Here is a 27,543-nt window from a genome sequence, read left to right as displayed (position 1 = left end):
GAAAACTGAAACTTCTAGCTTGAAATGAAATGAAAAAAATGAATGTCACATAATGGTTCAAACTCTGGCTATGGAAAAGGGAAATGTATAATTTATTTACACAAACGTCAATAGTAGTTTTCATCAATTTAACCACTGTATCATACTGCCTGGTCCACTTCTCTTATCATGAAACAGGAATATTGGCTTATGATGTTTCTCAATTTTCTTCATTACACAAAGTACAACCATATCTTGGATACATGAGGGTAGGTAGTTGGTCATCCACCATAATAAAGCCTTGACAGACCAAAAATTTATCTGGACCTCAACTTTTCCAGTACATTTATGAAAAACACCTTCTTGCTTTCAATCTCTATCACTTTGAAAAAAAAAAAAGAATAAGCTTCAATGTCTAAGCTACATTTTTTTCCAAATTTCATTATTTTCTTGTCAGAGCACCATGTATGAAAACTATCACTCCAGTAACACAACTATAAACATTTACTTCCCCTTTATAAAAGTAATATCTAAATAAATATATATCATTCACAACATTTTAAAACAATTACATGTTGAACTTAACTTAAATTCTTCCTTGCATGTACTTCTTTCATGTGTAATGAGCATTACGGTAGAATTTGGTGATTACACAGAATATCAAGCGCTGGGGTTTGGATGGTTGTTTGATGCCAATGTAAGTGAAAAAAGTAAGGAGCACTACCACCTCATATTCAAACTTCAGAAACCCATGCAACATTTTAACAAGAATCTTAAATCTGTGGGATTCAGACTTTGGATGTATTTCGTTACATACCCTAATTGGAGAGGAAATGAACCTGCATATGTCACAGCAAGAACATAATTCCAGGTGTCTGTAACTGCAATTTTAGCTCTTATCACAACCCTTACTCTCAAAGCTTCCCAAGCAGTAAACAGCTTTATACAGCATAGGATGCTCATTTTTCTCTTTCTGCTTCTGCATTACCAACCAATCTCCTCTCAGCTTCTTTATAACCTAGTTATTTTCTTGATCATCAGTCTTACTTCTTTCACTATTTCTAATTTCAGTATCATCAACATCAACTATAGCATCATTTTCATTCTAATCCCTTGCTGTCATGTTTGTTTTGTTTTTCATCTTTTGGCTGCTCGGATTACAAACCCACATGAAGCCACTTCATTTACCGTACCTTTCTATTCTCAGGCCGTTGTCCATACCCGGTTGATGTGTTACTCATCATATCATAGGGTTAGTATTTAGTGTACATACTGTATACTCTGTGTCTATTTAGTAGATGGTTCTCTATTTTTCCCATCAGAGTGGTATAGTTTCTTTTTGTTCCTTGAGTTTTCTTTTATGTTTCAGATTATTTTGCAGGTTGAACATGTGACAGTTAAACCAACATACATGATCTTCTCGAAAATGTTGGGTATTAAAGAAGGACTTTCATATTCAGATATATGAAGACTAGTATACAGGAGGAAAAGAGTAAGAGATAACAAATGACTTGAGTGTCTGTAGCTTTTGCTTAAATGAATCTGATTCTGCATTTATTACACTTTCATGGAACTAGCTCTAATATCTTAATACACTGTAATTAAAAGAAAAACAATATGGGGAAAAAAAGACTTACTTCAGCTGGTATGCACATGGGAAAATTATGGCAAAAGTGTGGAAAAAAAATAAGGAACCTCTAACAAACACAGTGAAGTCTGAGAATGTATAGCAAACAAAAAACAACAAAGTGTTTTGGATAGTGACCATGACTAAAAGAAACATCAATGGGAAAAAATGTCAACCCCTAACTTTTCCCAGTCATCTTCCATTTATGGGGAACTTTTCATTTTCATGAGTCATTAAAGGAAGGGGTCAGTTTTCTTAAAAAATTCTTACATCATATACCATATCATTTACTTTATGCATATTAATCAAATGAAGATGTAGAGACCTACCTATGGGGAACATAGTGTGCTGCAGGGACTTCTGAGGAATCTGACTTAGAAAGAAAGTTTGATCTTTCAGTCGGTCTATACTCTGCAACAATCTTGCACCTGTTAATGAGTATGATTGATATTACTGTATATACCCAATTATTAAGATAAACTGAAATTTTCCTCAAAAAGTACAGTGCATATACAAATCCTAGTCCACCCATCAAAAGTATCCCAGTTCTCCTCAAGCCATACCCTATATCCAAGAGGACTTCTTCATACTGTCTTTCCAGCTCTGCGGAGGTTTTCTCCCATCTCTTCATTCACGGAGCACACAAAATTGCATTCTTAGCCATCCCTTCTCTCTGCATGGCCACAATAATTCACAGCTCTAATAGATTTCTCAACCAATCTTCTCTCCATATCTTCAGTTTTCACTCCAATCAACTCACCCCACTCCTTGTTCTTTAAATCATTCTGACCACATCCATTCTCTCCCATTAAATCATTCTGACCACAGCCATTCTCTCCATACATCTATAGGTCCATAAAGCTTCATTCTTACATTCTGGTCACTCTTCCCTCAGCACAGGATTATTCTTTATAATGCCTTCAGTGACTTCAACTACCCTCCTAGCTTTCAAATCTTCTTTCCATTTCCACTGTCTTAATATACTTTAACACAAAAAAACATTCTCATTTATGCTAAGAAGTCTCTCAAAACTTCATTTTTGTATAACAATTTTATTTTTTCATTCTATCAATCTTTCACAAAAATCTCAAAACTTCATTTTTGTCAACAATATTCATTTTTCATTCTATCTATACTTCATGCCCTCTTTACTCTACTATCCATTTCAATTTTACAAACCCATGTTTCCTTTCCACAAATAGGAGTTTGCTGCTCATGCATTCTATCCCATACATGACCCTAATACTCCTGAATGTTCAGATCCCTATAACACGAAGCCTCTTTCATCCATCCTTAATTTTCCTGGTCTTCCCCTTCCATCTTAGTCCTGAATATCCTCTCCATAAGTCTGAACTTTACAGCACACCCTGGTAAACTCTGTCAATCAGACGGCACTTACCACTGCATCTCTTTTCAACTGATATTCCTTTCATGATCAACCCTCTAGCATTTTACATCCAACACATTCACACTCTTCTGTTCTCTTACTGCTTTGGGCCCAAGATTCACACCCATACAACACCATCAGGACTTGATACACACTTATCTTTGCTCCTACGGGCACTTGCCTCTCCTTCCACGTACTCCTCAATGCACCCAGGACCTTAGTGACTCCGCCTATACTATGACTCACTTCAACCCTGAAGGGTCCACGGCCAAATCCACTTCCAGGTATCTAAAATCACTTCTTTCAGGTCCTCCCATTCCTTGTTATATAGACTCCCAAACTCTGTAACCAGCTTCTTGAGTTTTATCTTGAGTCTGCTACCTGAGCCATGTCAACTGCAAATAGCAACTAATTCATCTCCCATGCCTCCTAACCCCTAGCATATCACAGACCTTCCCCTTGCTCTAAGACTCTTTTATGCATGTCCCTCCCTAGCCTGTTTACGAATAGATGAAACAAGCACAATGACACCACATTCTTAATGCAGACCTACCACCAATAATCACTTACCCTCCTCCCTTGTTAAGCACCCACATATCTTACCATCAAAGTCTCAGTACTTTTTGTGAAGGGTTGCTACCTCTATTTAAATTGGGAACCTTCAACCCATTATTTCTGGAGATTTTTCACAAAGACCCTATTCTTAAAACACTTTGTAAAAAATTATTGTTTTCACTCCATCTCAGAGATTTTATCTTACTGAACTACATAATCAGATCTCTGGCTAGCATACTGCCACACATCTGTCACTGATTTGTACCTACATTTTCAGATGCAGGGAAAACATACTATGACAAGGGTCAAAGTATTTCTCTCTGATACATAGATGTGTGATGTCTCCATGGTTGTTTAATTTGTTTATGGATGGGGTTGTTAGGGAGGTAAATGCAAGAGTTTTGGAAAGAGGGGCAAGTATGAAGTCTGTTGGGGATGAGAGAGCTTGGGAAGTGAGTCAGTTGTTGTTTGCTGATGATACAGTGCTGGTGGCTGATTCATGTGAAAAAACTGCAGAAGCTGGTGACTGAGTTTGGTAAAGCGTGTGAAAGAAGAAAGTTAAGAGTAAATGTGAATAAGAGCAAGGTTATTAGGTACAGTAGGGTTGAGGGTTAAGTCAATTGGGAGGTGAGTTTGAATGGAGAAAAACTGGAGGAAGTGAAGTGTTTTAGATATCTGGGAGTGGATCTGGCAGCGGATGGAACCATGGAAGCGGAAGTGGATCATAGGGTGGGGGAGGGGGCGAAAATTCTGGGGGCCTTGAAGAATGTGTGGAAGTTGAGAACATTATCTCGGAAAGCAAAAATGGGTATGTTTGAAGGAATAGTGGTTCCAACAATGTTGTATGGTTGCGAGGCGTGGGCTATGGATAGAGTTGTGCGCAGGAGGATGGATGTGCTGGAAATGAGATGTTTGAGGACAATGTGTGGTGTGAGGTGGTTTGATCGAGTGAGTAACGTAAGGGTAAGAGAGATGTGTGGAAATAAAAAGAGCGTGGTTGAGAGAGCAGAAGAGGGTGTTTTGAAGTGGTTTGGGCACATGGAGAGAATGAGTGAGGAAAGATTGACCAAGAGGATATATGTGTCGGAGGTGGAGGGAACGAGGAGAAGAGGGAGACCAAATTGGAGGTGGAAAGATGGAGTGAAAAAGATTTTGTGTGATCGGGGCCTGAACATGCAGGAGGGTGAAAGGAGGGCAAGGAATAGAGTGAATTGGAGCAATGTGGTATACTGGGGTTGACGTGCTGTCAGTGGATTGAATCAAGGCATGTGAAGCGTCTGGGGTAAACCATGGAAAGCTGTGTAGGTATGTATATTTGCGTGTGTGGACATATGTATATACATGTGTATGGGGGGGGGGGGGTTGGGCCATTTCTTTCGTCTGTTTCCTTGCGCTACCTCGCAAACGCGGGAGACAGCGACAAAGTATAATAAAAAATAACATAGATATCCAAGGCTCTTGCCTTCCCCTTCCCCTGTGGCCTTTAACTGGGCATTACAGAATGGATAAATGAGGAGAGGCAGAAAGAACAGATGTTATTACTTATCTGCAAGTGTTAAGAAACCTGAATCTCTTTAAGATAAATGGCAACCATAACATTCTCTCTAGGGTGAAAATTTTCAGTCACTCAGACACAATCTCTTTATTTTCACAGGGTGCTGCATGTATATACAGCTTCCAAATAACTCATACACCTGTGACCACCGTTCCATGAGCTTCATCACTTACCAAAACATTTCTAATTTTTGACTTTGCATGCTTCACTGATTAGTTAAGTGTGACTAATGCCTCCATTCATAATGAATCTATACACAGGCTGCTTCTACTGCATATGATCTTTAATCTTTCCTTTCCAATCATCTGAAATATCCCTAGCCCATACCAATGCTCCTGTTGCATTTCTCCATCTCGTTTGCATTCTGTATTTTTCATTGTACTACTAATACTATATAACTCCTTTACCAGCCTACCATCAGCCATATCATATGTTCTAGGTAACTATACTATCCTAAAAGACCTTCATAAATGCACTTTCATAAACATCAGCAAAATCATATATTAAGGTAAATACCCACATCAAAAGGAATATTCTTTTTGTACTGTTTTTCTTATCTCCCCATTCTAAACATCCCTTCACATTTATGGCACATTAAACTTATTCTTCCTCTTGAAGATATAAATAATTTTTTGCTCACATATATCTAATCATTGGAGAGATGGAGAGAGGTGGGTGATTATTGGTGCATATGCACCTGGGCATGAGAAGAAAGATCAAGAGAGGCAAGTGTTTTGGGAGCAGCTGAATGAGTGTGTTAGTGGTTTTGATGCACGAGACCGGGTTATAGTGATGGGTGATTTGAATGCAAAGGTGAGTAATGTAGCAGTTGAGGGAATAATTGGTATACATGGGGTGTTCAGTGTTGTAAATGGAAATGGTGAAGAGCTTGTAGATTTATGTGCTGAAAAAGGACTGATGATTGGGAATACCTGGTTTAAAAAGCGAGATATACATAAGTATACTTATGTAAGTAGGAGAGATGGCCAGAGAGCGTTATTGGATTACGTGTTAATTGACAGGCGTGCGAAAGAGAGACTTTTGGATGTTAATGTGCTGAGAGGTGCAACTGGAGGGATGTCTGATCATTATCTTGTGGAGGCTAAGGTGAAGATTTGTATGGGTTTTCAGAAAAGAAGAGTGAATGTTGGGGTGAAGAGGGTGGTGAGAGTAAGTGAGCTTGAGAAGGAGACCTGTGTGAGGAAGTACCAGGAGAGACTGAGTACAGAATGGAAAAAGGTGAGAACAATGGAAGTAAGGGGAGTAGGGGAGGAATGGGATGTATTTAGGGAATCAGTGATGGATTGCGCAAAAGATGCTTGTGGCATGAGAAGAGTGGGAGGTGGGTTGATTAGAAAGGGTAGTGAGTGGTGGGATGAAGAAGTAAGAGTATTAGTGAAAGAGAAGAGAGAGGCATTTGGATGATTTTTGCAGGGAAAAAATGCAATTGATTGGGAGATGTATAAAAGTAAGAGACAGGAGGTCAAGAGAAAGGTGCAAGAGGTGAAAAAAAGGGCAAATGAGAGTTGGGGTGAGAGACTATCAGTAAATTTTAGGGAGAATAAAAAGATGTTCTGGAAGGAGGTAAATAAAGTGCGTAAGACAAGGGAGCAAATGGGAACTTCAGTGAAGGGCGCAAATGGGGAGGTGATAACAAGTAGTGGTGATGTGAGAAGGAGATGGAGTGAGTATTTTGAAGGTTTGTTGAATGTGTTTGATGATAGAGTGGCAGATATAGGGTGTTTTGGTCGAGGTGGTGTGCAAAGTGAGAGGGTTAGGGAAAATGATTTGGTAAACAGAGAAGAGGTAGTGAAAGCTTTGCGGAAGATGAAAGCCGGCAAGGCAGCAGGTTTGGATGGTATTGCAGTGGAATTTATTAAAAAAGGGGGTGACTGTATTGTTGACTGGTTGGTAAGGTTATTTAATGTATGTATGACTCATGGTGAGGTGCCTGAGGATTGGCGGAATGCGTGCATAGTGCCATTGTACAAAGGCAAAGGGGATAAGAGTGAGTGCTCAAATTACAGAGGTATAAGTTTGTTGAGTATTCCTGGTAAATTATATGGGAAGGTATTGATTGAGAGGGTGAAGGCATGTACAGAGCATCAGATTGGGGAAGAGCAGTGTGGTTTCAGAAGTGGTAGAAGATGTGTGGATCAGGTGTTTGCTTTGAAGAATGTATGTGAGAAATACTTAGAAAAGCAAATGGATTTGTATGTAGCATTTATGGATCTGGAGAAGGCATATGATAGAGTTGATAGAGATGCTCTGTGGAAGGTATTAAGAATATATGGTGTGGGAGGAAAGTTGTTAGAAGCAGTGAAAAGTTTTTATCGAGGATGTAAGGCATGTGTACGTGTAGGAAGAGAGGAAAGTGATTGGTTCTCAGTGAATGTAGGTTTGCGGCAGGGGTGTGTGATGTCTCCATGGTTGTTTAATTTGTTTATGGATGGGGTTGTTAGGGAGGTAAATGCAAGAGTCCTGGAAAGAGGGGCAAGTATGAAGTCTGTTGGGGATGAGAGAGCTTGGGAAGTGAGTCAGTTGTTGTTCGCTGATGATACAGCGCTGGTGGCTGATTCATGTGAGAAACTGCAGAAGCTGGTGACTGAGTTTGGTAAAGTGTGTGGAAGAAGAAAGTTAAGAGTAAATGTGAATAAGAGCAAGGTTATTAGGTACAGTAGGGTTGAGGGTCAAGTCAATTGGGAGGTGAGTTTGAATGGAGAAAAACTGGAGGAAGTGAAGTGTTTTAGATATCTGGGAGTGGATCTGGCAGTGGAGGGAACCATGGAAACGGAAGTGGATCATAGGGTGGGGGAGGGGGCGAAAATTCTGGGGGCCTTGAAGAATGTGTGGAAGTCGAGAACATTATCTCGGAAAGCAAAAATGGGTATGTATGAAGGAATAGTGATTCCAACAATGTTGTATGGTTGCGAGGCGTGGGCTATGGATAGAGTTGTGCGCAGGAGGATGGATGTGCTGGAAATGAGATGTTTGAGGACAATGTGTGGTGTGAGGTGGTTTGATCGAGTGAGTAACGTAAGGGTAAGAGAGATGTGTGGAAATAAAAAGAGCATGGTTGAGAGAGCAGAAGAGGGTGTTTTGAAGTGGTTTGGGCACATGGAGAGGATGAGTGAGGAAAGATTGACCAAGAGGATATATGTGTCGGAGGTGGAGGGAACAAGGAGAAGAGGGAGACCAAATTGGAGGTGGAAAGATGGAGTGAAAAAGATTTTGTGTGATCGGGGCCTGAACATGCAGGAGGGTGAAAGGAGGGCAAGGAATAGAGTGAATTGGAGCGATGTGGTATACCGGGGTTGACGTGCTGTCAGTGGATTGAATCAAGGCATGTGAAGCGTCTGGGGTAAGCCATGGAAAGCTGTGTAGGTATGTATATTTGCGTGTGTGGACGTATGTATATACATGTGTATGGGGGGGGTTGGGCCATTTCTTTCGTCTGTTTCCTTGCGCTACCTCGCAAACGCGGGAGACAGCGACAAAGTATAATAAAAAATAAAATATCTAATCATATTCAAAAGTTCAAAAAGTGCTGCTTTTATCATATATCATTCCTTGGCTTAGTAACATTTTACTCTTTTTATCATTGCAGAGCTTTAATCCACAAGTCTATGGCAATTCAAGTTTTTATTCAAATCCCCTTTGGCGGTGCCAAACGCCATTACAGGGGAATAGCGGCATCTAAAGGGAAAGAGACGAATTGAAAGTTTACTTAAAAGACCCACTGGGGGTGCCAAAGTCCAATAGAGTAGCATGGCGGTATCCAAAATTAAGAAGAGAAATTAAAGGTTTTTCTTTACTATTGAGTCTTACTTAAAAATCTTTTAAACTTATCTGTGCACTGAACTTATATATTTCTTATTCATATCATTTATACTCAACTATGACCACCAGTTTGAATTTCCTTGCAACACTTTAACATTTTCTTTGTGCCCTTTATATTCTAGCCCAATAAATCATCAGCTGGCAAACATTTGGTACTATACTGCATAAAAGGCTGATTAAACTGGATAAGCATGAAGGAATAAGGGGTGAACTCCTTTAAATTGTAGAAGATTATCTAAGTTGAAGGGAGCAAAGAATGCATGTCAAAGGAGCCTTCTTAAAATGGCTCGAGGTCATCGGCAGACTTACCTGTGGGTTTGGACCCCTGACTATATTTGAAGATGATGCAAAGGTCATAAGGCAAATGAGAAGCATAGAAAATCATATCACCTAACAAGGGAACCTTGAAAAACTTGAAAGTTGATCTGATATGTGGTTGATGAAGTTTAACCCAAGTAAATGTAAAGTAATGAGGATGGGTCACACTGAAAGACGACCTCAATATGATTGTTATCTAGCATGAGAGCTACAGAATGTATGTAAACAAGTATGAAAGAAAAATAAAAGAAAAAAAGCTGCAGGAATCTACTTGTGAGAAAGACCTCGGATCAGCATTGATCATAACCCATCTCCCCAAAGTTCCACCTCAGAATAATTGGTAAGGAAACCAACTGCCTGCAAGCAATTATTAGAAAAGCACCCAGATTCATGAATAGGGAATTATTCAACAAGCTATTCATGTCATGTATAAAACCCAAACTACTGTCAAATATGTTTTTTAAGTTTGATCATCAAACCTACAAAACCATAAAGAGCTAATGTAGAAGACTGATGACATAAACAGTGAACAGTTCTTTGACAGATGTAAGGAAAGAACATCCATAGGACATAACATGAAATTAAGCGAGAAACTTGTTTAGACAGTTGTGAAGAGGTACTTTTATAATAAAAGAATGGAGAAAGACTGGAATGAAATGAGAGAAGACATGGTTATTACACACAGCATACAGAAATTTAAGTTGTATGATAGAGCATGTTTAAGAAATGGGACCCCAAGACTCACTCCCCATACAGTACAAATAGGTAATTACAAACAGAAAATTAAAAATTCTCATCAGATGAAATTATTCTACATAACAATAATAATACCTATTATTTCAGTATCTTCTTCCAAATTACCAAATTTTTTCAAGTATACAGCATATCTAGGTTTCTTTTATCATTATACTTTGTTGCTGTCTCCTACGTTAGTGAGGTAGCGCAAGGAAACAACCGAAAAGAATGGCCCAACCCACCCACATACACATGCATATACATAAACGCCCATACACACACATACACATACCTATACATTTCAACATTTTTTTTTTTTTTTTTTATCGCTGTCTCCCGCGTTTGCGAGGTAGCGCAAGGAAACAGACGAAAGAAATGGCCCAACCCCCCCCATACACATGTATATACATACGTCCACACACGCAAATATACATACCTACACAGCTTTCCATGGTTTATCCCAGACGCTTCACATGCCTTGATTCAATCCACTGACAGCACGTCAACCCCGGTATACCACATCGCTCCAATTCACTCTATTCCTTGCCCTCCTTTCACCCTCCTGCATGTTCAGGCCCCGATCACACAAAATCTTTTTCACTCCATCTTTCCACCTCCAATTTGGTCTCCCTCTTCTCCTTGCTCCCTCCACCTCCGACACATATATCCTCTTGGTCAATCTTTCCTCACTCATCCTCTCCATGTGCCCAAACCACTTCAAAACACCCTCTTCTGCTCTCTCAACCACGCTCTTCTTATTTCCACACATCTCTCTTACCCTTACGTTACTCACTCGATCAAACCACCTCACACCACACATTGTCCTCAAACATCTCATTTCCAGCACATCCATCCTCCTGCGCACAACTCTATCCATAGCCCACGCCTCGCAACCATACAACATTGTTGGAACCACTATTCCTTCAAACATACCCATTTTTGCTTTCCGAGATAATGTTCTCGACTTCCACACATTCTTCAAGGCCCCCAGAATTTTCGCCCCCTCCCCCACCCTATGATCCACTTCCGCTTCCATGGTTCCATCCGCTGCCAGATCCACTCCCAGATATCTAAAACACTTCACTTCCTCCAGTTTTTCTCCATTCAAACTCACCTCCCAATTGACTTGACCCTCAACCCTACTGTACCTAATAACCTTGCTCTTATTCACATTTACTCTTAACTTTCTTCTTCCACACACTTTACCAAACTCAGTCACCAGCTTCTGCAGTTTCTCACATGAATCAGCCACCAGCGCTGTATCATCAGCGAACAACAACTGACTCACTTCCCAAGCTCTCTCATCCCCAACAGACTTCATACTTGCCCCTCTTTCCAAAACTCTTGCATTTACCTCCCTAACAACCCCATCCATAAACAAATTAAACAACCATGGAGACATCACACACCCCTGCCGCAAACCTACATTCACTGAGAACCAATCACTTTCCTCTCTTCCTACACATACACATGCCTTACATCCTCGATAAAAACTTTTCACTGCTTCTAACAACTTTCCTCCCACACCATATATTCTTAATACCTTCCACAGAGCATCTCTATCAACTCCATCATATGCCTTCTCCAGATCCATAAATGCTACATACAAATCCATTTGCTTTTCTAAGTATTTCTCACATACTTCTTCAAAGCAAACACCTGATCCACACATCCTCTACCACTTCTGAAACCACACTGCTCTTCCCCAATCTGATGCTCTGTACATGCCTTCACCCTCTCAATCAATACCCTCCCATATAATTTACCAGGAATACTCAACAAACTTATACCTCTGTAATTTGAGCACTCACTCTTATCCCCTTTGCCTTTGTACAATGGCACTATGCACGCATTCCGCCAATCCTCAGGCACCTCACCATGAGTCATACATACATTAAATAACCTTATCAACCAGTCAACAATACAGTCACCCCCTTTTTTAATAAATTCCACTGCAATACCATCCGGACCTGCTGCCTTGCCGGCTTTCATCTTCCGCAAAGCTTTCACTACCTCTTCTCTGTTTACCAAATCATTTTCCCTAACCCTCTCACTTTGCACACCACCTCGACCAAAACACCCTATATCTGCCACTCTATCATCAAACACATTCAACAAACCTTCAAAATACTCACTCCATCTCCTTCTCACATCACCACTACTTGTTATCACCTCCCCATTTGCGCCCTTCACTGAAGTTCCCATTTGCTCCCTTGTCTTACGCACTTTATTTACCTCCTTCCAGAACATCTTTTTATTCTCCCTAAAATTTAATGATACTCTCTCACCCCAACTCTCATTTACCCTTTTTTCACCTCTTGCACCTTTCTCTTGAACTCCTGTCTCTTTCTTTTATACATCTCCCACTCAATTGCATTTTTTCCCTGCAAAAATCGTCCAAATGCCTCTCTCTTCTCTTTCACTAATACTCTTACTTCTTCATCCCACCACTCACTACCCTTTCTAATCAACCCACCTCCCACTCTTCTCATGCCACAAGCATCTTTTGCGCAACCCATCACTGATTCCCTAAATACATCCCATTCCTCCCCCACTCCCCTTACTTCCACTGTTCTCACCTTTTTCCATTCTGTACTCAGTCTCTCCTGGTACTTCCTCACACAGGTCTCCTTCCCAAGCTCACTTACTCTCACCACCCTCTTCACCCCAACATTCACTCTTCTTTTCTGAAAACCCATACAAATCTTCACCTTTGCCTCCACAAGATAATGATCAGACATCCCTCCAGTTGCACCTCTCAGCACATTAACATCCAAAAGTCTCTCTTTCGCACACCTGTCAATTAACACGTAATCCAATAACGCTCTCTGGCCATCTCTCCTACTTACATAAGTATACTTATGTATATCTCGCTTTTTAAACCAGGTATTCCCAATCATCAGTCCTTTTTCAGCACATAAATCTACAAGCTCTTCACCATTTCCATTTACAACACTGAACACCCCATGTATACCAATTATTCCCTCAACTGCCACATTACTCACCTTTGCATTCAAATCACCCAACACTATAACCCGGTCTCGTGCATCAAAACCACTAACACACTCATTCAGCTGCTCCCAAAACACGTGCCTCTCATGATCTTTCTTCTCATGCCCAGGTGCATATGCACCAATAATCACCCACCTCTCTCCATCAACTTTCAGTTTTACCCATATTAATCGAGAATTTACTTTCTTACATTCTATCACATACTCCCACAACTCCTGTTTCAGGAGTATTGCTAACTCCTTCCCTTGCTCTTGTCCTCTCACTAACCCCTGACTTTACTCCCCAGACATTCCCAAACCACTCTTCCCCTTTACCCTTGAGCTTCGTTTCACTCAGAGCCAAAACATCCAGGTTCCTTTCCTCAAACATACTACCTATCTCTCCTTTTTTCACATCTTGGTTACATCCACACACATTTAGGCACCCCACTCTGAGCCTTCGAGGAGGATGAGCACTCCCCGCGTGACTCCTTCTGTTTCCCATTTTAGAAAGTTACTACAAGGAGGGGAGGATTTCCGGCCCCCCGCTCCCGTCCCCTCTAGTCGCTTTCTATGACACGCGAGGAATACGTGGGAAGTATTCTTTCACCCCTATCCCCAGGGATAATATACATATATATATACATATACACATACACACACATACATACACACACACACACACACACACACACACACACATACATATATATACATATGAAAAATGTAAGAAACAATTTAGAAAACTGAAACTTCTAGCTTGAAATGAATGAAAAAATGAATGTCACATAATGGTTCAACCTCTGGCTATGGAAAAAGGAAATGTATAATTTATTTACACAAACGTCAATAGTAGTTCTCATCAATTTAACCACTGTATCAATACACAGACATATACATATATATACACATATACACATTCATACTTGCTGCCTTCATCCATTCCCATCGCCACCCCGCCACACATGAAATGGCACCCTCCTCCCCCCGTGCATGTGCAAGGTAGCACTAGAAAAAGACAACAAAGGCCACATTCGTTCACACTCAGTCTCTAGCAGTCATGTGTAATGCACCGAAACCACAGCTCCCTTTCCACATCTAGGCCCCATAAAACTTTCCATGGTTTACCCTAGACACTTCACATGCCCTAGTTCAATCCACTGACAGCACGTCAACCCCAGTATACCACATCGTTCCAATTCACTCTATTCCTTGCACACCTTTCACACTCCTCTATGTTCAGACCCCGATCACTCAAAATCTTTTTCACTTCATCCTTCCATCTCCAATTTGGTTTCCCACTTCTCCTCATTACCTCCATCTCTGACACATATATCCTCTTTGTCAATCTTTCCTCACTTATTCTCTCCACGTAGCCAAACCATTTTAATACACCCTCTTCTGCTCTCTCAACCACAGCATAATTGGTATATGTAGAAATACATAAAGAATGCATTTCAAATTTTACTCACCCATTTTAGTGTCATAATTCTCTAGGTCCTCACCAAAGGATGTCCGTGCATAATGTCCAGTTGCAATAACTTCAGTACTAAAATTCTCTTGAGCATGGTTGAGAAAAGGAGAGAACTTAACTTTTTTATTGCATATGATGTCTGGATTTGGTGTAAAACCTGCCTTATATTCTTCTATCATATGCCTGCCAAAGTATGAGAATTCTAGAACCTACAAAGCAAAATTCAACATTAAAAAATATAACATACCTGAACAAAAAATCAGGATATACAGTACACCAATGATTACATCCAGCAACTATCATATAAAATTATCAAAGAGTGATGGATAAAAGTGAAATAAGAGCAAAATTTAAATCCACCTCAACAAATTTCTAAAAATCAGCATTGAGCCATGAAAAGCACATTGATAGATGAGAATTCACACTCACCTTAACCATGTGGTTCCATACAAACTATTAAGTTAATCAAAAAGTACAAGAACACCTAACCAATCATACCACAGTCATGTTTAATAAAGCAAAAAATGCAACTATACTGTAATGTGTCCTGAAGGGTTGTGTGCGTTGTAGCACTGTAGCCAATCTTAGGTATCAAGCCACTGAAATCTATCCACTTGCCAAAGTGACTCGAGTTATAAAGACTATCATGTGGAGTCTCAACCTCCATAGACAAATGTAGGCCAGGTGATGGGTGAGGAAAAGTGAAGCGTCAGGCTGAAGATCATTTTTTTTTATTGGCTTAAAGCCACTTATTTAAACAAACTCCTTTACTTGCCCTTCATCATATAGTCCTAGCAAAAGCATCCCATTGGGGCAGAGGATCTACTTGGCAGTACATTTATCTAAGGTTACCAGTTGTAAAACAAACATCTCGAAGTTATTTGTCTTCTCAATTTGCCTCTCGTGGAAGCTCTTCTTTAGCTGATGTCTTACCACGGCTTTGTCTTCTCTGAAAAAATCTTCACAATAAAAGAGTTCCTAGGCAAATATCCATTACCAAAAGTCCTGCTAAACTTCTTAAACCCTTGTCAGTTGATGGCTTTGGAAGATACACATAATAAAACAGCTTGTGGAATAACTTTTCAAGTTATGCAACTTGAAGCGAATCCCTAGCTGACTGATCCCATCAGTTCTCTGAATCAACCATAATATTCTTGATCTGAACTTAGGACAAGATACCTAAAAATAGACATAGCATTTTACTCCTGACTTTAGCAATATACTGTACATTATTATAGTAATTCTTCATAAAACTGTTTAAGAACTAGTTATACTGTTAACAAATTATACCCAAAAATGTGTGGAAGGCGAGAACATTATCTCGGAAAGCAAAAATGGGTATGTTTGAAGGAATAGTGGTTCCAACAATGTTATATAGTTGCAAGGCATGGGCTATAGATAGAGTTGTGCAGAGGAGGGTGGATGTGCTGGAAATGAGATGTTTGAGGACAATATGTGGTGTGAGATGGTTTGATCGAGTAAGTAATAAAAGGGTAAGAGAGATGTGTGGTAATAAAAAGAGTGTGGTCGAGAGAGGAGAAGAGGGTGTTTTGAAATGGTTTGGTCACATGGAGAGAATGAGTGAGGAAACATTGACAAAGAGGATATATGTGTCGGAGGTGGAGGGAACAAGGAGAAGTGGAAGACCAAATTGGAGGTGGAAAGATGGAGTGAAAAAGATTTTGAGTGATCGGGGCCTGAACATGCAGGAGGGTGAAAGACGTGCAAGGAATAGAGTGAATTGGAACGATGTCATATACCGGGGTCGACGTGCTGTCAGTGGATTGAACCAGGGTATGTGAAGTGTCTGGGGTAAACCATGGAAAGTTTTGTGGGGCCTGGATGTGGAAAAGGAGCTGTGGTTTTGGTGCATTACACATGACAGCTAGAGACTGAGTGTGAATGAATGTGGCCTTTGTTGTCTTTTCCTAGCACTACCTCGCGCACATGAGGGGGGAGGGGGGTTGTTATTTCATGTGTGGCAGGGTGGCGACGGGAATGAATAAGGGCAGACAGTATGAATTATGTACATGCATATATATGTATATGTCTGTGTGTATATATATATGTATACGTTGAGATGTATAGGTATGTATATGTGCGTGTGTGGACGTGTATGTATATACATGTGTATGTGAGTGGGGTGGGCCATTCTTTCGTCTGTTTCCTTGCGCTACCTCGCTAACGTGGGAGACAGCAACAAAGTATAATAGATAAAATAAATAAATACTTATTCGATACTACCATAGTTGTGAAATATCAACATTTTCATCTGAGATGTGGTTATGTTGCACTATTAACTCTGGCTATGAATAAAGCAGTAATATCTCTAAAGTACTGGATCAAAAAACGAACTAAAAGAATACACTTACAAGCCAATTAAACATAACCCATCTACTTAATATCAAGCCCATGGCAGGAGGTTAGGATTTGCTTCTAGAGCCTACATCAAGTGCACCTTGAGTCATGTAGTCTTTACATAAGTAGATTTTCTTTCTCTAATTGGAGTAGAGTTCCATCTCCTCTTGAGGGAACCAGAGCAAGGATTGGCTCTTAACGTATACATTTCACATCCATCTTGGGTAAAAATATAATCTTACTGCCTACAAAGTCAAGGAGGTGTGGCCTTTCATAAGTATGGTGTGTGCTATTAGCCAGTGTAAAGTGACTGTGTACTGTCTGGTGATGAAAATGTTAAGGGCTATCAATACATTCTATTAAGATCACAGGATTTTCAAAAACTGCAGCTACCTCATCAAGAGCTCAATTATTTAGAAATAAAAGGGATTAATGACTGCTTTGATATGGTTATTGAGTACAGTTTTTGGCTGTAGGATCAGCACACTGTTCAATGCCTATGAGCACACGAATGCACTTAATTACGGAAAAGACAGTAGATCCATGTCTGAATGAGCTACTCTCTGCAACCCTAGACTGGGCCTTTACATAACCTTGGCCAGTATATGGACATATTATGTAAGCCAAATGACACAATGTTTGAAGGAAAAAAATAAAGAACTGCAGGGTTCAAGCCAATCTAAAAGAGCCCCTTCAGATAGAATACATATCAGTCAACCGACCTTAATAACACAAGAAAAATGACAGATGACAATTCAAAGGCAATGGGTCAACATAATAATAATAATAATATCTGGGACAAACCAATGAAAGGTCTGTGGGGCGTGGATGTGGACAGGGAGCTGTGGTTTCGGTGCATTACACATGACAGCTAGAGACTTGAGTGTGAACAAATGAAGCCTTTTTTTGTCTGTTTCCCTAGTGTTACTTCGCTGAAGCATGGGGTAGTGATGCTGATTCCTGTGGGACTGGGTAGTGACAAGAATAAAAGGAAGGTAAGCAGGTATGAATATGTACAAGTATGTATGTATATATGTTGATGTGTATATGTATGTATATGTGATGGGCGTTTATGTATATATATGTGTATATGTGTGGATGGGCCATTTTTCGTTAGTTTCCTAGCACTACCTCACTGACGCGGAAAACGGCAATCAAATATAATAAATAATTCATTTATTTATTCATCTATTATACTTTGTCGCTGTCTCCTACGTTAGCAAGATAGCGCAAGGAAACAGACAAAAGAATGGTCCAACCCACCCACATACCCATGTATATACATACATGTCCACACACGCAAATATGCATACCTATACATTTCAACATATATATATTAAGAATACTTCCCACATATTCCCTGTGTGTTGTAGAAGGCGACTAAAAGGGGAGGGAGCGGGGGGCTGGAAATCCTCCCCTCTCGTTTTTTTTCTAATTTTCCAAAAGAAGGAACAGAGGGGGCCAGGTGAGGATATTCCAAAAAAGGCCCAGTCCTCTGTTCTTAACGCTACCTCGCTAATGCGGGAAATGGCAAATAGTTTAAAAGAAAAAAGAAAATATATATATACATATATATATATTTTTTCTTTTTTTTTTGCTTTGTCGCTGTCTCCCGCGTTTCCGAGGCAGCGCAAGGAAACAGATGAAAGAAATGGCCCAACCCACCCCCATACACATGTATATACATACACGTCCACACACACAAATATACATACCTACACAGCTTTCCATGGTTTACCCCAGACGCTTCACATGCCCTGATTCAATCCACTGACAGCACGTCAACCCCAGTATACCACATCGCTCCAATTCACTCTATTCCTTGCCCTCCTTTCACCCTCCTGCATGTTCAGGCCCCAATCACACAAAATCTTTTTCACTCCATCTTTCCACCTCCAATTTGGTCTCCCTCTTCTCCTCGTTCCCTCCACCTCCGACACATATATCCTCTTGGTCAATCTTTCCTCACTCATTCTCTCCATGTGCCCAAACCATTTCAAAACACCCTCTTCTGCTCTCTCAACCACGCTCTTTTTATTTCCACACATCTCTCTTACCCTTACGTTACTTACTCGATCAAACCACCTCACACCACACATTGTCCTCAAACATCTCATTTCCAGCACATCCATCCTCCTGCACACAACTCTATCCATAGCCCACGCCTCGCAACCATACAACATTGTTCGAACCACTATTCCTTCAAACATACCCATTTTTGCTTACTGAGATAATGTTCTCGACTTCCACACATTCTTCAAGGCCCCCAGAATTTTCGCCCCCTCCCCCACCCTATGATCCACTTCCGCTTCCATGGTTCCATCCGCTGCCAGATCCACTCCCAGATATCTAAAACACTTTACTTCCTCCAGTTTTTCTCCATTCAAACTTACCTCCCACTTGACTTGACCCTCAACCCTACTGTACCTAATAACCTTGCTCTTATTCACATTTACTCTTAACTTTCTTCTTTCACACACTTTACCAAACTCAGTCACCAGCTTCTGCAGTTTCTCACATGAATCACCCACCAGCGCTGTATCATCAGCGAACAACAACTGACTCACTTCCCAAGCTCTCTCATCCCCAACAGACTTCATACTTGCCCTCTTTCCAGGACTCTTGCATTACCTCCCTTACAACCCCATCCATAAACAAATTAAACAACATGGAGACACATCACACCCCTGCCGCCCAAACCTACATTCACTGAGGAAACCAAACACTTTCCACTCTTCCTTTCACGTACACATGCCTTACATCCTCGATAAAAACTTTTCACTGCTTCTAACAACTTGCCTCCCCACCATTAATATTCTTTTATATATATATAATATATATATAATAGAATATATTATATATATATATATATATATATTTGCAGGGAAAAATGCAATTGAGTGGGAGATGTATAAAAGAAAGAGACAGGAGGTCAAGAGAACGGTGAAGAGGTGAAAAAGAGGGCAAATGAGTTGGGGTGAGAGAGTATCATTAAATTTTAGGAGATAAAAAGATGTTCTGGATGGAGGTAAATAAAGTAGTAAGACAAGGGAGCAAATGGGAACTTCAGTGAAGGGCGCAAATGGGGAGGTGATAACAAGTAGTGGTGATGTGAGAAGGAGATGGAGTGAGTATTTTGAAGGTTTGTTGAATGTGTTTGATGATAGAATGGCAGATATAGGGTGTTTTGGTCGAGGTGGTGTGCAAAGTGGAGGGTTAGGGAAAATTATTTGGTAACAGAGAAGAGGTTTGTAAAAGCTTTGCGGAAGATGAAAGCGGCAAGGCAGCAGGTTTGGATGGTATTGCAGTGGAATTTATTTAAAAAAGGGGGTGACTGTATTATTGACTGGTTGGTAAGGTTATTTTAATGTATGTATGACTCATGGTGTGGTGCCTGAGGATTGGCGGAATGCGCGCATAGTGCCATTGTACTAAGGCAAAGGGGATAAGAGTGAGTGACTCAAATTACAGAGGTATAAGTTGCTTGAGTATTCCTGGTAAATTATATGGGAGGGTATTGATTGAGAGGGTGAAGGCATGTACAGAGCATCAGATTGGGAAGAGCAGTGTGGTTTCAGAAGTGGTAGAGGATGTGTGGATTAGGTGTTTGCTTTGAAGAATGTATGTGAGAAATACTTAGAAAGCAAATGGATTTGTATGTATGCATTTATGGATCTGGAGAAGGCATATGATAGAGTTGATAGAGATGCTCTGTGGAAGGTATTAAGAATATATGGTGTGGGAGGCAAGTTGTTAGAAGCAGTGAAAAGTTTTTATCGAGGATGTAAGGATGTGTACGTGTAGGAAGAGAGGAAAGTGATTGGTTCTCAGTGAGTGTAGGTTTGCGGCAGGGGTGTGTGATGTCTCCATGGTTGTTTAATTTGTTTATGGATGGGTTGTTAGGGAGGTGAATGCAAGAGTTTTGGAAAGAGGGGCAAGTATGAAGTCTGTTGGGGATGAGAGAGCTTGGGAAGTGAGTCAGTTGTTGTTCGCTGATGATACAGCGCTGTGGCTGATTCATGTGAGAAAATGCAGAAGTCGGTGACTGAGTTTGGTTAAAGTGTGTGAAAGAAGAAAGTTAAGAGTAAATGTGAATAAGGCAAGGTTATTAGGTACAGTAGGGTTGAGGGTCAAGTCAATTGGGAGGTGAGTTTGAATGGAGAAAAACTGGAGGAAGTGAAGTGTTTTAGATATCTGGGAGTGGATCTGGCAGTCGGATGGAACCATGGAAGCGGAAGTGGATCATAGGGTGGGGGAGGGGGCGAAAATTCTGGGAGCTTGAAGAATGTGTGGAAGTCGAGAACATTTCTTGGAAAGCAAAAATGGGTATGTTTGAAGGAATAGTGGTTCCAACAATGTTGTATGGTTGCGAGGCGTGGGCTATGGATAGAGTTGTTGCGCAGGAGGATGGATGTGCTGGAAATGAGATGTTTGATATAAAATATTTTATTAATATATAAAAATATTTTTTATATATTTTATATAATTTTTTTTTAAAAATTTTTTTTTTTAATAAATATATATATTTTAATTTTATATATAATTTTTAAATTTTATTTTTATATAATATAATATTATATTAATTTTATATATATATATAAATATTTTTTTTTTTTTTCTTCTTTGGCTATTTCCCGCGATAGCGGGGTAGCTTTTTTAAAAAAACAAGGACGGGGCCCTTTTGGGGGAATATCCTCCCTGACCTCTTCTCTTTTCTTTTTTTGGGAAAATTAAAAAAAAAAAAAAAAAAAAAAAAAAAAAAAAAAAAAAAAAACAAAAGAAGGGGGGAGGATTTCCAGCCCCCCGCCCTTCCCTTTTAGTCCCCCCTTCACGACACGCGGGGAATACCGTGGGAATTATTCTTTTCCCCTACCCCCTACCCTATATATATATATTATAATATATTTATATTTATATATATATATTATATATAAATATATTATATATTAAAATTATATATATATTTTTTTTTTTTTTTTTTTTTTTTTTTTATACTTTTTTCGCTGTCCCCGGGCTTTGGGGAGGTAGCGCAAGGAAACAGACGAAAGAAAGGGCCCAAACCCCCCCCCCCCCCCCTTACACATGTACAAAAAAAAACACGTCCACACACCCCAATATACATACCTACAAAATTTCCATGGTTTCCCCCCCAGACGCTTCACATTTCCTTGCTTCAAACCACTGACAGCACGTCAACCCCCGTATACCCCATGACTTTTCCCAAATTTACTCTATTTCTTGCCCTCCTTTCCCCTCCCGCATGTTCCCGGGGGCCCCGGGTCAAGCAATTTTTTTTTCACTCCAAACTTTCCACCCCCCCAATTTTGGGCTCCCTTTTTTCCTCGTTCCCTCCACCACCCACACATATATCCCTTGGTTTAAACTCCTCCTCACTCATTTTCTCCATTTGCCCAAACCATTTTAAAAAAACCCTCTTCCCGCTCTCTCCAAAACCCCGCTCTTTTTAATTTCCCCAAATCTTTCTTTCCCTTACGTTATTTCTCGATCAAACCCCCTCACACCACACATTGTTCCCCCAAAAAATCTCATTTCCAGCCAACCAAACCTCCGGGGCACATCTCTTTTCCATAAACCCCCGCCTCGCAAACCCAAAAAACATTGTTGGGAACCCCATTTCCCCCAAACATACCCTTTTTGCTTTTCCCAGTTAAAGTTTTTCGACTTCCACACATTTTTTTAAAGGGCCCCCAAAAATTTTCGCCCCCCCCCCCCCAAACCCCATGTTTCCCCTTTCCCCTTTCCCTGGTTCCATCCCTTGGAAAAGTCCACTCCCCGATAACTAAAAACTTCACTTCCCCATTTTTTTCCATTCAAAATCCCCCTCCCCAAATTTACTTGACCCTCACCCTACTGTACCTAAAAACCTTGCTCTTTTTTCACATTTACTCTCACTTTTTCTTTTTCCAAAACACTTTTTCCAAACCCGTCACCCGCCCTTCCGGCAGTTTTTTTCACATGAATCAGCCACCAGCGCTGTATCATCAACGAACAACAAAGGGCTCACTTCCCCCGTCTCTCATCCCCAACAGACTTCCCAAATGCCCCTCTTTTCCCGGGCTCTTGCATTTACCTCCCTTTCAACCCCCCTCCCTAAACAAATTTTAAAACAACCCTGGAGACACAAAAAACCCCTTTCCGCCCAAAACCCACATTCACTGGGGAAACCAAACACTTTCCCCTCTTTCCCACAGTACAATCCTTTTCCTCCTCGATTAAAAAATTTTCAAATGCTTCTAACAACTTGCCCCCCACAAACCATATTTTATTATATATAATTTTTTATATATATAATTATATATATATTAATTATATATATTTATTTATTTTAAATTTTCAGGGAAAAAAAGCAATTGGTGGGAAGATGTATAAAAGAAAAAAAGACAGGGGGTCAAGGAAAAGGTGCAAAAGGTTAAAAAGAGGGCAAATGAAGGTTTGGGGGGAGAGGTATCATTAAATTTTTGGGAGAAAAAAAAGGGTGTTTGGAGGAGGTAAATAAAGTGTAAGACAAAGGGGGCAAATGGGGCCTTTAGTGAAGGGGGGCAAAGGGGAGGGGATAAAAAGTAGTGGTGTGGGGAGGGAAAAAGGAGTGATATTTTAAAGGGTTTTTTTTAATGTATGTATGACTCAGGTGTGGTGTGAGGTTTGGGGAAATGCGCGCTTTGTCCCATTGTCAAAGGAAAAGGGGGTAAGAGTGAGTGTAAAATTACAGAGGTATAATTTTGTTGAGTATTCGGGAAAAATTATATGGAGGGTATTGATTGAGAGGGTGAAGGCAGACAGAGCATCGATTGGGAAGAGCAGTGTGGTTTCAGAAGGGGTAAGGATGTGGGTTAGGTGTTTGCTTTAAAGAATTATGTGAGAAATACTTGAAAAGCATATGGTTTGTATGTAGCATTTATGGATCTGGAGAAGGCATATGATAGAGTTGATAGAGATGCTCTGTGGAAGGTATTAAGAATATATGGTGTGGGAGGAAAGTTGTTAGAAGCAGTGAAAAGTTTTTATCGAGGATGTAAGGGATGTGCACGTGTAGGAAGAGAGGAAAGTGATTGGTTCTCAGTGAGTGTAGGCTTGCGGCAGGGGTGTGTGATGTTCTCCATGGTTGTTTAATTTGTTTATCGATGGGGTTGTTAGGGAGGTGAATGCAAGAGTTTTGGAAAGAGGGGCAAGTATGAAGTCTGTTGGGGATGAGAGAGCTTGGGAAGTGAGTCAGTTGTTGTTCGCTGATGATACAGCGCTAGTGGCTGATTCATGTGAGAAACTGCAGAAGCCGGTGACTGAGTTTGGTAAAGTGTGTGAAAGAAGAAAGTTAAGAGTAAATGTGAATAAGAGCAAGGTTATTAGGTACAGTAGGGTTGAGGGTCAAGTCAATTGGGAGGTAAGTTTGAATGGAGAAAAACTGGAGGAAGTAAAGTGTTTTAGATATCTGGGAGTGGATCTGGCAGCGGATGGAACCATGGAAGCGAAAGTGGATCATAGGGTGGGGGAGGGGGCGAAAATTCTGGGAGCCTTGAAGAATGTTTGGAAGTCGAGAACACTATCTTGGAAAGCAAAAATGGGTATGTTTGGAGGAATGGTGGTTTCAACAATGTTGCATGGTTGCGAGGCTTGGGCTATGGATAGAGTTGTGCGCAGGAGGATGGATGTGCTGGAAATGAGATGTTTGAGGACAATGTGTGGTGTGAGGTGGTTTGATCGAGTGAGTAACATAAGGGTAAGAGAGATGTGTGGAAATAAAAAGAGCGTGGTAGAGAGAGCAGAAGAGGGTGTTTTGAAATGGTTTGGGCACATGGAGAGAATGAGTGAGGAAAGATTGACCAAGAGGATATATGTGTCGGAGGTGGAGGGAACGAGGAGAAGTGGGAGACCAAATTAGAGGTGGAAAGATGGAGTGAAAAAGATTTTGTGTATTCGGGGCCTGAACATGCAGGAGGGTGAAAGGAGGGCAAGGAATAGAGTGAATTGGATCGATGTGGTATACCGGGGTTGACGTGCTGTCAGTGGATTGAATCAGGGCATGTGAAGCGTCTGGGGTAAACCATGGAAAGCTGTGTAGGTATGTATATTTGCGTGTGTGGATGTATGTATATACATGTGTATGGGGGTGGGTTGAGCCATTTCTTTCGTCTGTTTCCTTGCGCTACCTCACAAACGCGGGAGACAGCGACAAAGCAAAAAAAAAAAAATATATATATAAATATATATATATATATATATATATATATATATATATATATATATATATATATATATATATACACAGACATATACATATATATACATGTGCATAATTCATACTTGCCTTTATTAATTCCCGTCGCCACCCCGCCACACATGAAATGCCAACCCCCTCCCCCCGCACGCTTGCACTAGGAAAGACAACAAAGGCCACATTCGTTCACATTCAGTCTCTAGCTGTCATGTATAATGCACCGAAACCACAGCTCCCTTTCCACATCCAGGCCCCACAAAACTTTCCATGGTTTACCACAGACGCTCCACATGCCCTGGTTCAATCCACTGACAGCACGTCGACCCCAGTATACCACATCGTTCCAATTCACTCTATTCCTTGCACGCCTTTCACCCTCCTGCATGTTCAGGCCCCAATCGCTCAAAATCTTTTTCACTCCATCCTTCCACCTCCAATTTGGTCTCCGACTTCTACTTGTTCCCTCCATCTCTGACACATATATCCTCTTTGTCAATCTTTCCTCACTCATTCTCTCCATGTGACCAAACCATTTCAATACACCCTCTTCTGCTCTCTCAACCACACTCTTTTTATGACCACACATCTCTCTTACCCTTTCATTACTTACTCGATCAAACCACCTCACACCACATATTGTCCTCAAACATCTCATTTTCAACACATCCACCCTCTTCCACACAACCCTATCTTTAGCCCATGCCTCGCAATCATATAACATAGTTGGAACCACTATTCCTTCAAACATACCCACTTCTGCTTTCCGGGATAATGTTCTCACCTTCCACACATTCTTCAGCGCTCCCAGAACCTTCACCCCCTCCCCCACCCTGTGACTCACTTCCATTTCCATGGTTCCTTCCACTGCCAAATCCACTCACAGATATCTAGCACACTTCACTTCCTCCAGTTTTTCTCCATTCAAACTTACCTCCCAATTGACTAGTCCCTTAATCCTACTGTACCTAATAATTACCTTGCTCTTATTCATTTACTCTCAGCTTTTTCCTTTCACACACTTCACCAAACTCAGTCACCGATTTCTGCAGTTTCTCACCCAAATCAGCCACCAGCGCTTTATCATCAACGAACAACAACTGACTCACTTCCCAAGCCTTCTCATCCACAACAGCCTTCATACTTGCCCCTCTTTCCAAAACTCTTGCATTCACCTCCCTAACAACCCCATCCATAAACAAATTAAACAACCATGGAGACATCACACACCCCTGCCGCAAACTGAGAACCAATCACTTTCCTCTCTTCCTACTCATACACATGCCTTACATCCTTGATGAAAACTTTTCACTGCATCTAGCAACTTGCCTCCCACACCATATACTCTTAATATCTTCCACAGAGCATCTCTATCAACTCTATCATATGCCTTCTCCAGATCCACAAATGCTACATACAAATCCATTTGTTTTTCTAAGTATTTCTTACATACATTCTTCAAAGCAAACATCTGATCCACACATACTCTACCACTTCTGAAACCACACTGTTCTTCCCCAGTATGATGCTCTGTACATGCCTTCACCCTCTCAATTAGTACCCTCCCATATAATTTCCCAGGAATACTCAACAAACTTATATCTCTGTAATTTGAACACTCACCTGTACCCCCTTTGCCTTTGTACAATGGCACTATGCATGCATTCCGCCAATCCTCAGGCACTTCACCATGAGCCACACATACTGAATACCTTCACCAACCAGTCAACAACACAGTCACCCCCTTTTTTAGTATATTCCACTGCAATGCCATCCAAACCTGCCGCCTTGCTGGCTTTCATCTTCCACAAAACTTTCACTACCTCTTCTCTGTTTCCCAAACCATTCTCCCCGACCCTCTCACTTCGCACACCACCTTGACTAAAACACCCTATATCTGCCACTCTATCATCTAACACATTCAACAAACCTTCAAAATGCTCACTCCATATCCTTCTCACATAACTACTCCTTGTTATCAATTCCCCATTTGCCCCCCTTCACCAATGTTCCCATTTGTTCTCTTATCTTACGCACTTTATTTACCTCCTTCCAAAACATCTTTTCATTCTCCCTAAAATTTAATGATACTCTCTCATCCTAACTGTCATTTGCCCTCTTTTTCACCTCTTGCACCTTTCTCTTGACCTCTTGCCTCTTTCTTTTATACATCTCCCAGTCATTTGCATTTTTTCCCTGCAAAAATCATCCAAATGCCCTCTCTTCTCTTTCACTAATAATCTTACTTCTTCATCCCACCACTCACTACCCTTGCTAATCAGCCCACCTCCCATGCTTCTCATACCAAAGCATCTTTTGCGCATGCCATCACTGCTTCCCTAAATACATTCCATTCCTCTCCCACTCCCCTTATGTCCTTCACTCTCACCTTTTTCCATTCTGCACTCAGTCTCTCCTGGTACTTCCTCACACAAGTCTCCTTCCCAAGCTCACTTACTCTCACCACTCTTTTCACCTCAACATTCTCTCTTCTT

At 40.7% G+C, this 27,543-nt stretch overlaps 1 protein-coding gene across 2 annotated transcripts in view; it reads right to left on the bottom strand.

Annotated features, from left to right (window-relative positions):
• Nucleotides 1–27,543, bottom strand: part of LOC139752797 (mitochondrial tRNA-specific 2-thiouridylase 1) — a 111,230-nt gene that overhangs the window by 76,928 nt on the left and 6,759 nt on the right. The window contains exons 3-4 of one of the 2 annotated variants that reach the window (XM_071668715.1): nucleotides 14,459–14,643; nucleotides 1,936–2,034 (exon numbers count right to left, since the gene is read on the bottom strand). In XM_071668715.1, coding sequence (XP_071524816.1) covers nucleotides 1,936–2,034; nucleotides 14,459–14,643 — 284 coding nt within the window. Of the gene's footprint in view, nucleotides 1–1,897; nucleotides 2,035–14,458; nucleotides 14,644–27,543 lie in introns of both variants that reach the window. The other variant, XM_071668714.1, reaches the window with a different exon arrangement.

Source organism: Panulirus ornatus, chromosome 13 (genome assembly GCF_036320965.1).
Source record: "Panulirus ornatus isolate Po-2019 chromosome 13, ASM3632096v1, whole genome shotgun sequence".
Taxonomy (NCBI): domain Eukaryota; kingdom Metazoa; phylum Arthropoda; class Malacostraca; order Decapoda; family Palinuridae; genus Panulirus; species Panulirus ornatus.
This window is presented reverse-complemented; position numbering and strand designations above follow the sequence as displayed.